The following is a 16678-nucleotide window of genomic DNA, read 5'->3' as shown; positions in this document are numbered from 1 at the left end:
GATCTCTTGTGAGTTCAAAGACAGCCTAGACTACAGAACAAGGACTACATGAGATAGGATTTATAGGATAGAATTTTGTTTTGTTTTGTGGGTATTGGTTGGTTGGTTGGTTCTTTGTTTTAAATACTGGGGCTTGGAAAAAGTGGTTTCATGAGTGTGGTACTTGGTGGATAACCTGGGTTTTATCCCCAGCACTCATGTAAAAAGTCAGACAGCATCAGCACTTGTCAGGGGCCCAGGTGAGCTCTGGGGTTAGTAAAAGACCCTGACTCAAAAAATGCGGTGGAGAATAATTGAAGACACTAGCCATCAGCCCTGGCTGCCATGTGTATAACGTCCTTGTTGCTCCCCCTCCCCCTCTGTCTCCTGAGTGCTGAGGTTAAAGGCATGTAGCTCTTGATAACCTCCTCATCCTAGATCTGTTGGTGTTAGCCTACCTGTGTAAAGGCACTCGCCACACATACTTCTGCTGAGACAAACTCAGCAGCAGTGCTGGGACTGGCCGGGGTTTCCTACTTGAAATGTCTTCTGTGACTGCTGTTACAAATACTAGTAATAGAAACAGCAAATCTATTTGATTTTCCGATTTTTCCAAGCCTTGATAGTAGTTTATTAGGATCCTATGATTTGCCTCACTAAGAGAAAGTAAAGTATAGGTGGGTATCACTTAGCCACATCCTCATTCTCTGGAGGCCTGCTGTGGAGTGAGCATTCTCCCAACTTTCCATTTGAGCCCTTCAGGTGGTTCCCCTTTTCCAATGTCAAAGATAGATCAGGAAGCAGCTGGGATTCTTCCTCCCTCTGCCTCATTAGTCATCATCGGCATTTGGTGACCACTGTCCTCACATGGGATGGCATGGCTAAAATGTGCTCTCACATCATCTACCTCGGCATCTCTCCTGGGTAGAAATGCTCTGGCTTCCTTTACCACTTCCTTAAGAGTTGGTTCCCGGCACCATTGCTCTCCTTGTGCGTCTGTTCCAACTCCACCCCAGCTTTCCATCGGTCTTGCTTCAGGAGGAGGAAAGCCAGCAGTCATCTCCGTGCCCAGATCATCTCTGCATGCGCCTTTACTTTTCCTCTTCAGATAGGTCACCGCCTCTGCTGTTCTGACTCCCAAGGTCATCTTCAAGTCTTTGTCGTCCTCCTAAGTCCACATGGTAGTTAGTATCCAAATGCACTAAGAAGCTGAGGGAAAGTCTAAGTGAAGTAATAGTATATAGTACTGATAATTTACTACTGTTCCTAGGAAGGTCTGACGAATTCTGAGATGGTAGAACGTAGTTCTTGGGTTCAAGAGGTCCTCAGTGGTGAAGAGGAGGACACCCTGCTCTTGTAGACAACCCAAGCTTGATTCCAACCAATTTCATGGGAGCTCATAACTACCTTTAACTCCAGTTCCAGGGAAATCTGACACATACTTCTGAATTCCTTGAGCTCCTGTATGTGTATATGTGCATACAATATCCCCTGGCAATATGCACACATTGTTTCTGCTGTCCTAGTACATAAACACACACACACACAATCACACTCTTAACTTTATTTTTAATGTTTATATTTATGGAATACGGAATTGCCCCGTCCTGGCATTTTACAGCTTAAATGTGAAATACACACTGTAGTCTCATATATTTGGTCCTCAGCTACTGTTGCTCTTTTGTGAGGTTTTAGGACCTCTGAAAGGAGGAGGAAATAGGAACAGAGGGGATTCAGTTTGGTCCTCCTCTCCCCACCTCGATTCACCTAGATGGGGTCCTGCTTGTGGGGGAGGAGGAGGCCCTGAGTCAGTGTGTATTGTCACCATGGGCACAGCCAGGTCAAGCATCCCAGGGCCTCAGACTCACAGGAATGGCAAAGCCTTCTTCCCAGGTAAGGCTCAGGGATGTCATAGCCTTCCTCTGGCTCAATCAAGTCCATGTGTTTACAGATGGTTGGCTAGTATGTGAAAAAGAATCCTAGCAACCACAGCTTCCTCCTCCCAGAAGCCTGTAACCTGAGGCTGGTCCCCTAAAGACTGCCCACCTCCTGTACTGTGAATTACAACACACTGAGTTTCTAGATTACAAAGCAGGTGTCTTTCATCAGAGAGAGCACAGCCCACTCCAGATTTTCTGTTTCTTCAGATTCTGTCTTCTTCATCCCCATGTTGCCTCAGTCAGGTTCTCAAGACCAAAGTCAGGACACGGCACATGCCCCTTCTGTAACACCCTCCTGTGACTTACCCATGATGGACTGCTCAGCCATGGCCACAGTAGTCAGAATGTAACTGAGCCACAGTTCATTGCTTTTGGTTTTGGCTTTTGACTCATTTAATAAACTTTCTCACCAACAGCCAAATAATGTCACAAAAACTACAGTAGAAGTAGACTTCCATTGTCTTCTTTCAAGTTAGACAAATCCAGAAGAGGAAGAAATCCTCATTTTAAATGATATTTAGTGGTATTACGGATGCTCAGTAGAAGAGTTCTTGTGGAAGGCCCTGGGATTTGAATTCCAGTCCTATTTGGACATAGGGTCTCACTGTAGCCCTGGCTGGCCTAGAACTTGTTATGTAGATTAGGCTGGCCTCCAACTCACCGAGTTCCTTCAGTGCTAAGACTAAAGCTGTGCACCATAACGCATGGCCTCCCTGTTTATATCTGTTTTGAGTTTGTATCTCAGTCATTTATCCCAGGGACACACTGGAACATAATCTAGAGGGGGAACTTCCCAGTGTTATGAGGATAAACTAAAGCTTGCATTTAAGATAAATGTTCCTAATGCAGTCCAGACATTACAGTGAAGTCCCCAGAGTTTTAATTCAATCTGTCACACTTAGAGAAAGGAACCCAGATTTCTACAGCTTTAGCTTTGATTGACACTTGTCTTCGAGTTGCAATCCATAGGGAAAAGTGTGTTTCCTCTCTTGCTACTTCTAAGAACTCACTGTAGAAAACAAACCAAACATTGAGGAAGCAAGCTAATAACCCTATTCTCTCTCAGGCATGCTGTGGTGTCCAGAATCCTGAGTAGGGCACACACAGGGGCCTGAGAGGCTGGACTCGGTTAGGCTTCTGTGTACTGCTGCCATGGATTTGCTGCCTGACAGATGTCCTGATCCTTACAGGCCTAGTGAGCTGGTGTGCTACCTTCCTCAAGTCAGTCTCTCCTCTAAAGCCAAGGAATTCAGTTTATCTGCCTCTAAAAACATGCCATTACATCCTTAGAATATGTCCTTTAATATGTTCTTCAATGTCCATTAATCGGGGACAGGGGTGTGTTAAACCTTTTCTGTAACCACCAGTCATGTTCTTGTGCTTTGCAACTTATCAAATGTTTTATTCCTCCTGGTTGTATTCACAAGAAACTCATGAATTCCTTTTCTGTCCAGGCAGTATAATTCGTTGTATGAGGCGTCTGGAAGAACTGCTACGACAGATGTGTCAAGCAGCAAAAGCCATTGGAAACACAGAGCTGGAGAACAAATTTGCTGAAGGTCAGTGTCTAGTTTATAAGCCTTTTCTGGTAATGTAGGCAAATCTTGAGCCTTGCACTTTTGACATTTTGAGATATCTTTAGCTGGAGTACCATGGAGGGCCCTCTAATAGTGTATACATTAAAAGTGGACATTTTAGGGGTTCCCAATTACACATATTTATTGACTATTTACTATGTGTCCACCATTGTTCTAAGAACTGTAAGAGTGAATATAAGTGCAATTAGTAGAGCTTATCTTGTAATGTGAGGGAGATAAGTTAGTCGATGGTCATTAAGTCTGCAAGGAAAGGAAAGTAGATGACACAGAGATGACATTTAAGGCTCTTTATATATGCCCAGAATGTTTGAGCAACATGAGACTAGTGTGGTTGGAACAGAATGAGGATGAGTAAGAGATTGGAGGGAAACAAAGTGGCCAAGTCTGTAGAATAGCAAGGAGGATGCAGGGAGACAGGTAGGGAGGATGGTAAAGGATGCAGGGAGACAGGTAGGGAGGATGGTAAAGNAGGATGCAGGGAGACAGGTAGGGAGGATGGTAAAGGATGCAGGGAGACAGGTAGGGAGGATGGTAAAGTGTAAAGCGGAGGTGGGAAGCATGCTATTTATAAATCATCTCCACTTGTGTCCTGGGCCAGACAAGGCAGACCATAGTCAGTCCATGCTGGTGATTTCTAACTTAAGTATTTCACCATCGTTCATTCCACACTGAGTGATTAGACTCTGTTGATAGAGGCAGCCATGTAAATAGTTTAAAAATAAAATGTATACTTGTCCTGCTTTAATATAAACAAAGTTTCTATGTCTTCTAATATGAAGATGACTGCTTGATCTGGGTCATCTACTTCTGACAATTTAGGTCCTTCTCTAGCCACTCACCCAAGCCGTAGCACAGTGTAGTTCTTCAGGTGGCTCTGAACTCTTTTAAGCTAACAAGCTTTTATATTCAAGGTGGTTCTCTTACCAGTTTAGTCAAGACTGAGCCGTAAAACCATGGTTTGAGAAAGTTATAATGCTTTATGGTCTTGAAAGCTTAAACATTATTTTCTTTTCCCTTAGGAATTACCAAAATCAAGAGGGATATTGTATTTGCTGCCAGCCTCTACTTATAGAGTTCAATGTGATTCACCACCTGTCTGACTGCAATTGACTACAAATGCTTACAAGTGTTCAGTGGTTCTCCCAACTCAAGAGAGTAGTTCAAAGCATTTTATTATATTTAAGTCAAACATCATTCCGAGAAGGCATGTAACATACACATTTGTACATAGCATCTTTCAATAAAAAATGTACAGGTGGGACAGTGTTTTAGTGAAAGGCTTAATTTTTTTTAATTGAACTGTTACTCACTGTGTTAAAAGTAACTATATACACACATAAGTGGGCATCCAAGAGGCACAGCAGCAGTCCTTTAATGAATGGTCTGTACAACAGAAAGTAATATGCACCTTCCTGCCTTCCGCCTCCGGCTGTTTCCTTTGCAGCGGCCAGCTCCCCCGTACCCTTCAGGGCTCGTGATTGCTTGCGTAGTTCCCTGTATTGGTGGTTTCATGTAGAGTCGTATGTGGATCCTCTTCTTTTCTTTCTTTGTAAGAATGTGTGCCCTTGAAGAAATCTGACACATACAAAGCCTAGACAAAACAGGGCAGAATATTTAACGGTATGATTTTCACAAGTTTAAAATCATATACAAAATTTCAGGAACCAATTAGAAATGTAAAAAAAATAACTGGGTAGGCTGGTTGTAGTGGTGCCTTTAATCACAGCCCTGGAGGGAACAGGTGGGTCTCTGGAGCTCCAGGCCAATCAGAGCTCCAGTAAGTCACTATCTCAAAAAAAAAAAAAAAAAAAAAACTGGCTAGAAGAAAAATACTTTGAAGAAAATTCTTCAAAATGTTTTGGTAAATAGCTTCATTCAATCAACACTTAATTCACTTAATGAATTATTTTTAATTTTCAATTCATGTAAAAAGGAAATTTTTTGTTTTGTTCTGTTTTGTTTGTTTTGGTTTGGTTTTTGGTTTTTCGAGACAGGGTTTCTCTGTGTAGCTCTGGCTGTCCTGGAGCTCACTCTGTAGACCAGGCTGGCCTCGAACTCAGAAGTCTGCCTGCCTCTGCCTCCCAAGTGCTGGTATTAAAAGGCATGCACCACCACGCCAGGTAGGAAATTATTTTTTTACAACCATAGGCTTTAGCAATAAAAACACCAAGAATTTTGCAATGTTGACAAAGGATTACCCAGTTTTTACCTGTCCGACCTGTCCTTTTATTAAGATTCAAATCATAATTAGTGAGCCACATTCTCTGTCTTGTCTGGTATCTTACTGGATTTATCCAAAGGCTCAGCAGTGTCGGCCTCTGGGCTACTGCTCTGATACTTACAACCAATATAGCGACAGCAGCTCCTTGAATAAATCCAACTGTGACGTCACTCCAGTGGTGTTTGTAGTCAGACACTCGCGAAAGGCCCACATATACGGAAAAAGCAATGAGTCCAAACTGGAGTGTGGGTCGTAAGAGTCTTGCCCAGTCTCCCTTCATCCTGGCTTGAAGATAAAGCTAACAAAAAAAGGGGTGAGAGAGAAAATACTTGATTTAAGAAGCCAGTTGAAAACTTGAATATCACCCAGCACATTTCTAAAGTGTTGATATTAAGAGCATCAGTATTTTTACAGATGAAATAAAACTTTAGGCAAGCACTTTAAAGCAACACCCTCTGTCCCTAATACTATTAATTGCCACAGTAACTTGTATTTAGAAGAATGTACTACCTATTGACCCCTCCAAATTTTAAAGCAGGGTTTCACCGTTTGTGACTAGAGAGGATTTTAAGGTAGTCCTTCCCTGTGGTCTGTGTTAAAATTCCAATAGGGTGTGTATAGAGCTGTCATTTGTTCCTAGACTTGGAATAAACTGCTAGAGAATTCAGACAAGGGCTTGCCCCTGCCCTAAGCCTGCTTCCTGCCTTGCATATCTAAGGACTGTTTGCTTAGCTCCCTAGTTTACCCAAGAGCTCTGCTATCCTCAAACAGCAACCTAGACTAAGTCAGTGATCTATGTGAGTTGATATAATACTCTGCCCAGAGAAGTAGTGTGGGTTAGAGTGCACTCAGGGCCCTTCCCCTAACCCTGTTGCCCTCTTCCATACTGAGGACATTCCTTTCCACCGTCTATGGCACATAAATACCTGAAAATTTTGATGTAGAAGGAAATCTTCAGTAAATCTATTATCATTTTAAAAAGCAAAACAACCATGCTGCTTTTAGTCATTTTATAACAGGTATAATCCTTGCACTCAGGAGGATGGAAAGTTCCAGGCTATCTAGGACACAAGACCATGTGTCATGCCTCCCCACAAACACCCTGCCACTCCTAAAAATAAAAATGTAATTATCAATATTAAACCTTCAGGCTAGGAGGGATAGCTCGGCGTGCTGTAGTTCACATCCACAAGCCAGAGTTGGAGAGGAGGGAGCCTTAACTGAGACAGCTCCGTAAAGACTGGGCTGTAGGCAAGGGATCAACAGGGAAGACAGAGCCTATTGAGGATGGTGCCATCCCTGAGCGGGTAGTCCTGGGTTCTATAAGAACAGGCTGAGCAAGCCAGGAAGGAGCATTCCTCCATGGTCTCTGCATCAGCTCCTGCTGTGCTGGAGTTGAGTTTCTGTCTTGAGTTCTTTTGATGATGAACTGTGGCATAGAAGCATAAGCCAAATAAACCCTTTCCTTGCCATCTTGCCCTGGCCATGGTGGTGTTATCACTGCAATAGGGAACCTAAAACAGTTTGTAAAATGCTTGCTTTGGAAGTATGAGGACAGCAGTTGGATTCCTAGCACTCATATAAAAAAGGCACATACTATGATTTGCATTTAGATGGGCCCTTGGCCAGCTAGTCTAGCCTTATTGATGGACTCCTGGCCATGAGAGACCCTGGCTCAGAAGGGGAGGAAAACATTCCCAAGGATGACACCAGAAGTTGTCCTCTGGCCTCTGCATGGACAAGGGCATTTACATAAAAATAATTATATATACATAATTCTGTCCAATAATTTATGAATGGCTGGAATACTGTTTACAAGGCATAACAGGTGCATGGTGTAAACACGTAGTTATAAAATGCCATAGCAGTTGTTTAGCTTATTAGCTAAGTTAAGTGCTACTGGTCCTCTATAGAGCCTCTTTTCCCCTAACCCCTGCTTTTTTTTTTAAAGAATTTCATCTCAAACATTATTTCCACCTCAGTTATGAAGTTCATTTTAAAGTTAAGTTTCTGGACTGGAGAGATGACTCAGTGGTTAAGAGCACTGCTGCTCTTCCAGAGGTCCTGAGTTCAATTCCCAGCAACCACATGGTGGCTCACAACCATCTGTAATGGGAACCGATGCCCTCTTCTGGTGTGTCTGAGACAGCGACAATGTACTCACATATATAAAATAAATCTTTTCTTTAAAAATAGAGATAAGTTTCTAGACTACATCTGAAGCCATCTGGGTACAAAAATTCAGCTGTACACAACAGGTTTTTCCTTTTTCAGATGCTAGAAATAGCTAAGAATTAGAAATATTTGCAAATAAAGACATTCTGAGGCAGATTTTATCCATCTCTGCCGGTAGGGTGGACACACACAACACCTCTGAATTGGAGTTAGGAAGGTTCATTTTGATAAATCTGACATGAGGGGTACCCGAGATGGGGCTGGAAGAAACATTTCCTGTTTAATTCTGCAAATCCTTCTAGCAATATTTTCTTTTCAAAGAAGGAAGCCTGTAGCATGTTAAGTAGTATTTTTCCAAAATGTTATTCCCTAGTTCGAAAGGGAAAGAACACTGACTGTAGAGCAGCGTCAGTCAGGTCCAGCACACCCTGGGCTGCCCTCTCCATAGCCAGTTTCTTTTCTCACTCTTCCATCCACACGGGTATTTCCCTTTATAGAGACATGGCCTCAACCCAGAAATCACTTCACTGAGTTGGGGCTGAGGTGTCTGTCTCTTGGTTGTGGTTCTATATTAGTAACTTTAATAGTCACAGAAATCATTATAAAAGGAACACTAGAAGCTGGCATTCTGTTACCCCTGTCCTCACAGGGACACAAGAAATAGAATTCCCAGGAGATGATTAAGAATGAAGTAGACAAAAAATTAAACCAAACAAACAAAAACCACTTTACTGCACTGGACATTCCTCCCACCCTGAATTTTCATCTACATACAAACCTCAGATGCCAGCCAAGCTCAAAGTCTCCCACAGAAACTGCCATGAGGCCATTCTCTTCCCTTCCCCATCCAGCTCAGTGCTCACCCTTCCTGATGCTAAGACCCGGGAATACAGTTCCCCATGCAGTGGTGACCTCCAACCATAAGATCCCAGCAAGTGAAGTCGTGCAGTAAACCCAGCCACGTTTTAGAAACCAGATAAGGAGGGACTGGCCTTAGCAATGAACCAGGATCCTCTAGAAATGCCACAGGTCAGTGACCTTTGTGAATGTGCTCCAGGTTCTGGTTTTGTGTCTTAAGAAAGCAATTGTGAACTTTTTCTTTCTTTTTTTTTTTTTTTTTTTTGTTTTTTTTTTGTTTTTTTTTTTTTTTTTTTTTTTTTTTTTTTTTTTTTGGTTTTGGTTTTGGTTTTTTTGGAGACAGGGTTTCTCTGTATAGCCCTGGCTGTCCTGGAACTCACTTTGTAGACCAGGCTGGCCTTGAACTCAGAAATCCATCTGCCTCTACTTCCCGAGTGCTGGGATTAAAGGTGTGCGCCACCATGCCAGGCTTAGTTGTGAACTTTTCTGCTCACTACAGGGCCCAGTGTCCACTGAGCTGGAGGAAGGGAAGAAACGAGCTCCTCTTGGCTTATCAGGGACATCACAGATTGTACAGGCAGCTTCTTACTCCTTGGGAGTGGACCTGACTAACCAGTGGTTACACCTGGAGAAGGTGGTGGTGGACTAACCTGGTGAATTTCCCTGCAGCAAAAGTTCAGATGATTCCAAGTTCATGCTGACAGTCCACCACCAGGACTGCTGGCTTTTTAAACACTCGAGACAATTTGGGGATTCCCCCCAATGCTGGTCTTACCAAGGACTGTGCCCTCACATCCTGACAGCCATCGAGGCTGGAGTGGGAGGTAAGGCCTTTGGCAGGATAATTAGGTCATGGAGGCAGAGCCTTCCTTAATGGGACCCAGGAGTTCCCATACTATTTGCATTAGAAGTGTGCAGCCAGTGAGTCCTACTAGAACCTGACTCACACAGAACTGTCAAAAACACATTGCTGCTCATAAGTTATCTGGTCTGTGGTAATAGGGCACAGCACCTAAGCACCTATCCTAAGTTAGGGTACAGCCAGTCCACACTACTACAATTTCTGAAATTATATTTAGTTTCCATTAAATGATATAATACCACATCTGGAAATAGACTTGTGCAAAACACTTTTGCAGCTGGTTTACTTCTGTTTTGCCTAATGGCTGACCTTGTTAATATTGTCATGGTCTCAGGTTCCCCCACTTACCATTTTAAACTGGAGTCAAGGGGTCAGTTACCTGGGAGCTGAGGATTCGCACAGCTCAGTGGTGCTTGACTGATATGTGTGTGCAGTAGGGGCTGGAATGACCTCTAACACTATAAAAGGGGGAGAGCTATTTTTAGAATGGAAAGATAAAAATGTTTAAAGTCTAAATATTTGACCTTTTACTGAAAAATCCCCAAGGCCAGAACAACACTAACAGCCTACTCAACACAAATACACCGAACAAGCTGTAGAGATTGATTCACCTACATCTGAGGATGAATCTGGCCAGGAGAAGAGTATAAAGCAGGCATTTGGTCAGGCTTCTCTTGGCACCTCTGCCATTCATGGAGACCCTGATTTAAGTCTTTGAGCCATGACTTCATGGCCTGCTCAGTGCTTCTCCCCAGTTTAAAAGATCTTCAAGAGACATAATGCTAAGTGGTCCAGGGGCAGTGCTCAGTGACCACCACCACCAGGCTCAAGGAAGGTACCAGGAAGGGTCAGATAGACAGGGGCCTGTACGTGGGAGGGGTGAGTAGGCAGGGGCCTGTACCTGGGAGGGCAAAGCTAGTTTTGTGGCGGGAAGGCTAGTTTTGTACTTTTGTGGCAGGAAGGAAAGATGTAATGGATTTTGTTACAAGCTATGATGAAATCTCAACAGGACAGATCCACAAAAACCAAAAACAACAACAAAGCCTCTAAAGGCTACTCTGACCGTCACGCAAATCTGCAATCTTTGGAGCCAATCAAATTCAAGGATAGTCGCAAAGCAAGCGCAAAGCAGCTCTGCCCTGAGTCCCCTCCAGCGCTGGCACTGAGCTCAGGACTGGGCTGCCTGCCAGGGTGCAACAATAGTCAAAGGACAGGCTCGAGGAGAAACTTTAACTGCAAGTTAATTTCTAAGTGTCAGGAATCTTCAGACTTAAAATAACTATCTCCACCCAAACCTGGGACTGACCTATAATGCCAAGATGCCCAGAGAAACAAGATGAGTTGGTACCTCAGGAATGTGGAGAGGGGAGGCTGTGTTCTATATAAAGAGGAAAGCCAGGAGCCGCTGTTTGTGCAGGGCTCAACTCAAAGCCAGGCTTCTATGCTAATCAAGTAAACATCTCTACTGTGTCAAGACCTTGAAACATCATGAATCTCTCTAGAAATGACCTGGTTTATAAGAAACCTATCTAGACTTTTATCTCTATGTTAAGTGCACACGTGAGTTTAAGAATGTGGATACATACATTCATATACCATATTGAGGCCAAAAGTCTATGATGGTTGTCTTCCCCTATTGTGTCCCACTTGTCTGTTTTATTTCGTGTGTGGGTGTTTTGCCTCCATGTATGCCTGTGTACCATGTGCATGCCTGGTGCCCTTATAGGCCTTAATGGGATGTTGAGTCTCCTGGGACTAGAGTTACAAACAGTCCGAGCCACTATTTAGGTGTCGGGAATCAAACCCTGTCAGGGGATCTACAAAGCTTAGACCTTAGCAGTCCCTACCAAGACCTCTACCTCTAAAGCAGTAGTCACTCCATATTTTTCCTACATTGAAATTACAAGAAAGAGTTAAAAGTAGAAAATACAAAGCAATAATAGTAACCAAAACAGATCCTTAGGTTCATCTGAAGGACAGAGAATGATGCTCAGATCATGAGAACACCACAGACCCAAGGAGGTCTGGCCCAGCACTTCAAAAGCCAATCCGCACAGCCCCCAGCGTGCTTTGGATAAAGTCCTACAGGTGTTAGCGCCTCGCCCAGCCCAGCCCTCCATGTCCTAGTTAGAACACAGAACATGGGCTGGTTCCTTGGAACAAGTGCTAAGTTTTCCTAATAAGATAGAGAGAGAATGTTACAGTGGTCTTTGCTCTTAACTACTCTGAAATGAATCCCGCCTCCTGTGGCAGAGCTTTGCAAAGGTGTGCGCGTGTCTAGAAAGAAGCTCTAGATACCGCTGAGTCTGGGCTCTGTTGCTTCCTCACCAAATAACATGACTGTAAGAGGAAAGCCTCACAACTTTCAGAATGTTGGATCCAAAACTTGAAGTTGTAGCCCCGAACGTTATATAACATCTGCAATTTTTACACTGTTTTTTCAAGTAAACATTTAAAGTTGATTAAAAATTCTGAGGTCAAATTAACTTTTATGCACCCACTCAACATTACTCTTCATAGACCGCCTTCCAAGGCTAACACTATTCTGGAACTCACACTCCTCCCAGTGCTAGGTCACGTGTGTCACTGCCCAACCACAGTGGATTTTTTTTCTAACTAATTTTTTTTAAAAATACTAATGTTGTATTTAATATGACCAAAGGGGCAAAAAAAAAAAAAACCAATCAAGAATCTACAAATTTACATGCATTACAACTATGTAAAAATTTATTTACAAAGAAAATTAACACAGGACCATCAAGATGCCTCAGTAGGTAAGAGCGCTTGCCACCAAGCCTACTAACCTGACCTCAATTCCATGACCCACATGGAGGAAGGAGAGAGCTGTCCTCTGGCTTCCAGAAGTACACACACACACACACACACACACACACACACACACACACACACACACCAGTAAGTAGATATAATAATAAAAANAACTTTTTTTTTTTTTTTTGGTTTTTCGAGACAGGGTTTCTCTGTATAGCCCTGGCTGTCCTGGAACTNACTTTGTAGACCAGGCTGGCCTTGAACTCAGAAATCCGCCTGCCTCTGCCTCCCAAGTGCTGTGATTAAAGGCGTGTGCCACCACGCCCGCCAAAAAAGAACTTTTTTAAAAGATAAAAAGACAAAAAAAAATTTTTTTTTAGCTTATCTCTGCGAGCAAAGGTCTCCCTCCAAATGCTGGGAGGGATGTGTATAATTTCATAAGTAACTATGTAAGTACAAAAAGGATGTGACAAAATATAAAACCTGACCTTTAGAGACTTCTAGAATGTGTACTATCCTTGTCTTACCTCCTTCGCTCTGGCTTATCGAGCGGTGTGGTGTCTATCTTTTCTGACTCTCCAAGCCAACTTGGAACATGGCACGTGCCGATCCACAGCCTAGCCCCTCACAGCTGGCCCGGGACCCTGCAAAGTCTTTGGGAAATGAAAAGAGGCCACAGGCGCTCCAACAGTAGCCACAACTGCCTGCCCTTCTGTCATCGAGTGTCTCCTCACAAGGCAGGGAGGAGGAGGAGGAGGAGGACAGCCACAAAGCTGCTTTGCACTCCGAAGTGTCAGCGCACGGGGACAGATGAGCTCCAGCTCAGGAGCAAAATTCCTGCCTTTTTCCTTCTGCTACACGCAACAGCAGGGAAGGAACCTGCCCGCCTGTGCTCTGCAGCCGCGCCCCGCCCCCCGCGGACAGGAAGTACTTACTGCGAGAAAGAGCATGCAGTACATAGAGAATGAAGAGTGTCCCGAGTAGAAGGACAACCTAGGAGGGAAGAAGAGCGACGTTAGCTTTTCCTCCTAGAAGCTGAGCCTCCCTCCATCCCTTTTTCCGTTTCTTTTTGGTGCTCCTTATCAACCCACCTGTCCACCCTTGGCAGTTCTACCCCTGCGCCACACCCCAGCCCAGACTGCTCTTGGCTTTGAAATCTTGGCTCCAGAAATCAAAAGTAGAAAGAGATGGAAAAAAGAAATAATCACCAGTAAGACAAACTAAAGAAAACCTCAAAAGCGACATCACTGTTGACTTAGGAGGCTCAGTGTTAATGCCATGGGGGCTGGAGAGATGACTCAGCGGTTAAGAACACTTGCTAGTCTCTCAGAGGGCCCAGGTTCGATTCCCAGCACCCAGAGGTAAGGCTCATAAACATGTGTAAATGCATTTCCAAGTCACCTGACACCTTCCTCCCGCCTCTGTGGGCACCAGGCAAGAGCATGGTGTATATACATGCATGCACACAAAACACTCACACACTAAATAGAAAAAGTGTATTTTAAAAAAAGATTACAAGTCACCATAAATGTAAAGATGTGATCGATCTCAGTGAAAATTCTATCAAATGAGAACACACACACACACACACACACACACACACAAACCTACAACAGACAAGGAAAGCTTTAACATGAAGAACAAAGGGACCTCATTTGAAGACATATACTATAAAGTTGTGGCATGATACTGTGGAGAGGACACACAGATTAACAGATGGATACAACCTAACAGCAGACCCACATTATAGAGTTATTTTACTTTCAACAAAAGGGCTAGTAACATTTAAAATTAAAAGATGGACTTGTCAATAAGGCTGAAAACACGGGGTAGTCTATGGGAAAAAAGAAATACTTTCCTTACATTATACAAAAGTAAATTCAAATGTTGGAAGCGCTAAACTTAAAAATAGATTTTTAAAGCACAGGAGGGAGCAGGCAGACTTATTAAGATCCAAAACTACAAATTATGAAAGCAAGAGATAAACTGGGTTTCCTGGAAACTTTGCAGAGGCTGGGAAGACGGCTCCGTTAAAGCAGTGCTCATCACTCAAGCCTGAGGACCGAGTCCTGTTCCCCTGCACTGGAGAGGCTGAGACCAGAGGATCTCTGGGCCTTGTGGGCCAGTGAGTCTCACCTCAGCACACTCCACAGAGACACTGGCTCAAAAAACGACAGTGCAGAATAACTGAACACACACGATGTTGACCTCTGGCCTCCATGTGTACACACACAAACATCACATGGAACAAAAAAGGTCTTTAAAGTTTATATTTCTGTACTTCAAGGAGTATCGGTAAGAAATAAAAACCAGCTGGGCGGTGGTGGCGCATGCCTTTAATCCCAGCACTTGAGAGGCAGAGGCAGGCGATTTCTGAGTTCGAGGCCAGCCTGGTCTACAGAGTGAGTTCCAAGACAGCCAGGGCTACACAGAGAAACCCTGTCTCAAAAAAAAAAAAAAAAAAAAAAAAAAAAAAAAAGTAGAACACAGCTTTCCAGATGGCAGGACATGGAGGACAAAGGCGCACAGATACCCAGCAGCACCACGAACAGCAACCCTGCAGCATGGCTAACACAGGGAAAACTAGTAAGGAGGAAGGCGAGGACCTGACTAAGGGCAACTCTCCCGTTCCAGAAGAATGCCAAGGGACCCCTGGTGGCTTTCCGCAACTGAAGCAACACTGTAACAATGCATCCCATTTCACTCCTGGGCACTCATTCATGTAAAATACAGGTATATAGTATGCACACAAGTGTTTACAGCAGCTTCTCTCCTATCTTATTTTTATTTTTTGAGACAGGGTCTCACTGTGAAGCCTTGCCTGGCCTAGAACTCACTCTGTAGACCAACTGGCTTCAACTCACAGGGATTCCCCCTGCCTCTGCCTCCCAAGAGCTGAGATTAAAGGGGTGCGCCACTACACCCAGCTGAAGCTTCATATTTTTTTTTTAGGGTCCCAAGTTAGAAACAACCTAAATATAAATCAACATTCAGATGACTGGATTAACAATCTGTAATAATCTCCTAGAAACATGGACAGATCACGAGACTGACATGTTAGTAAGGGACGGTAGGTACATCAGGGTTCTCACTGAACGATCTCACACACAGTGTCCTAGAAAACATGAAGCAGTAAGGACTGTAGGGAAAGAAAGGTGACTCAGGGGCTTCTGAAGGGTGTGGACTGACACAGGTGCATATGCAAACCTAACACAACAACGCAACGGAAATATTCAAAGCCGTGATTTAGGATGGACAGATTTCCTGCCCAGACTGTTAGCTTACAGTGCTGTTGATTTCAGTACAGCATCAAAACAACACTGGCTGAGCAGAAGCACGGCCCACTGAGCCACGTCTCAGCCTTGAACCAGCATCTTTTAAAAAAAAGTTTACTAACCTTGAAGTAAGTGGTCCAGAGTCATCTTATATTCTCATACATCATAATATAATGTTTCAATAAAATGCTCCTACATGGAGCCTCATGACTAAACAGTAGACTAAGGATGGAGAATCGGGGTGGTGGGTGTGGTTCAGGGCTCCACCCACGCCTTGACGGTTTACGACCTCATTCATTCCTCTGCTTGTACTGGCTTCTCCTTTCAAAGTGGTAGGCAGTTCCTCTTCCAGCCGCCCAAACCTTGTAGGCAAGGGGTACTACTCAAAGGAACCCGAGCATTAGAGATCACACACTCACCTGCCTTCCTTGACTTTTCCTTCATTCCCTTGACATATGTAGTCCTCAATATAACCGTCACTGCAGTTGATTTTTGACCAGTCTGGGTTACAGATAGCTAAGAAGTGCGGCCGCAATCTGCCTACAGTATACTTGGCGATGTCAGTCAAGGACTGACTAGCTGAGACTCCAAACAAAAAGGCTCCGATGGCTTTGTAAATGGTGGCTATATAGGGATTGCCGACAAAGGAATTCGAATGCAAGACATTAAAGTAAACTGACAGAGATTCTCCAATACTCATCTGAAAGAGAGAGAAAAGCAGGCAGTTAAAACAGCAAGCGGGCACTTTAAGCAAACAAACAAAAAATATATAAATCAACTGCTAAGCTGTAAATGACCTTTTACAAACTTCCCCTTTTAAATCTGTTAATTTAGGACATCTGATTCTAAAGAAAAAGCACCAGTCAGCTAGCTGTAGGCGCCGCTGGTATAGCCGTGGCTGGGGCAACAGCTGTGCACAGCTTACAGGAAGTAACAGTCCCTGGCTCTCTTCTTCTCTTCTTCTTCTCTTCTTCTTCTTCTTCTTTTTTTTTTTTTTT

At 43.7% G+C, this 16678-nt stretch overlaps 2 protein-coding genes across 4 annotated transcripts in view; one reads left to right on the top strand and one right to left on the bottom strand.

Moving 5' to 3' along the window:
* The window catches only part of Mtrex (Mtr4 exosome RNA helicase), a 59122-nt gene extending 54339 nt beyond the window's left edge, over positions 1-4783 (top strand). Inside the window, exons 26-27 of the mRNA XM_021208218.2 lie at positions 3374-3478; positions 4537-4783. Of these exons, the coding sequence (XP_021063877.1) occupies positions 3374-3478; positions 4537-4589 (158 nt within the window). The 3' untranslated portion in view covers positions 4590-4783. The remainder of the gene's footprint in view (positions 1-3373; positions 3479-4536) is intronic.
* Plpp1 (phospholipid phosphatase 1) overlaps positions 4596-16678 on the bottom strand; it is a 67837-nt gene continuing 55754 nt past the window's right edge. For 2 of the 3 annotated variants that reach the window (XM_021208220.2, XM_029543929.1), the window contains exons 3-6: positions 16100-16380; positions 13341-13398; positions 5860-6036; positions 4793-5108 (exon numbers count right to left, since the gene is read on the bottom strand). In XM_021208220.2, coding sequence (XP_021063879.1) covers positions 4983-5108; positions 5860-6036; positions 13341-13398; positions 16100-16380 — 642 coding nt within the window. In that variant the 3' untranslated portion in view covers positions 4793-4982. Of the gene's footprint in view, positions 5109-5859; positions 6037-13340; positions 13399-16099; positions 16381-16678 lie in introns of all 3 variants that reach the window. The other variant, XM_021208219.2, reaches the window with a different exon arrangement.

This window comes from Mus pahari, chromosome 11, assembly GCF_900095145.1.
Source record: "Mus pahari chromosome 11, PAHARI_EIJ_v1.1, whole genome shotgun sequence".
NCBI classification, from domain to species: Eukaryota; Metazoa; Chordata; class Mammalia; order Rodentia; family Muridae; genus Mus; species Mus pahari.
Note: the sequence above shows the minus strand (reverse complement) of the source record. Positions and strands in the feature narration are given on the sequence as shown.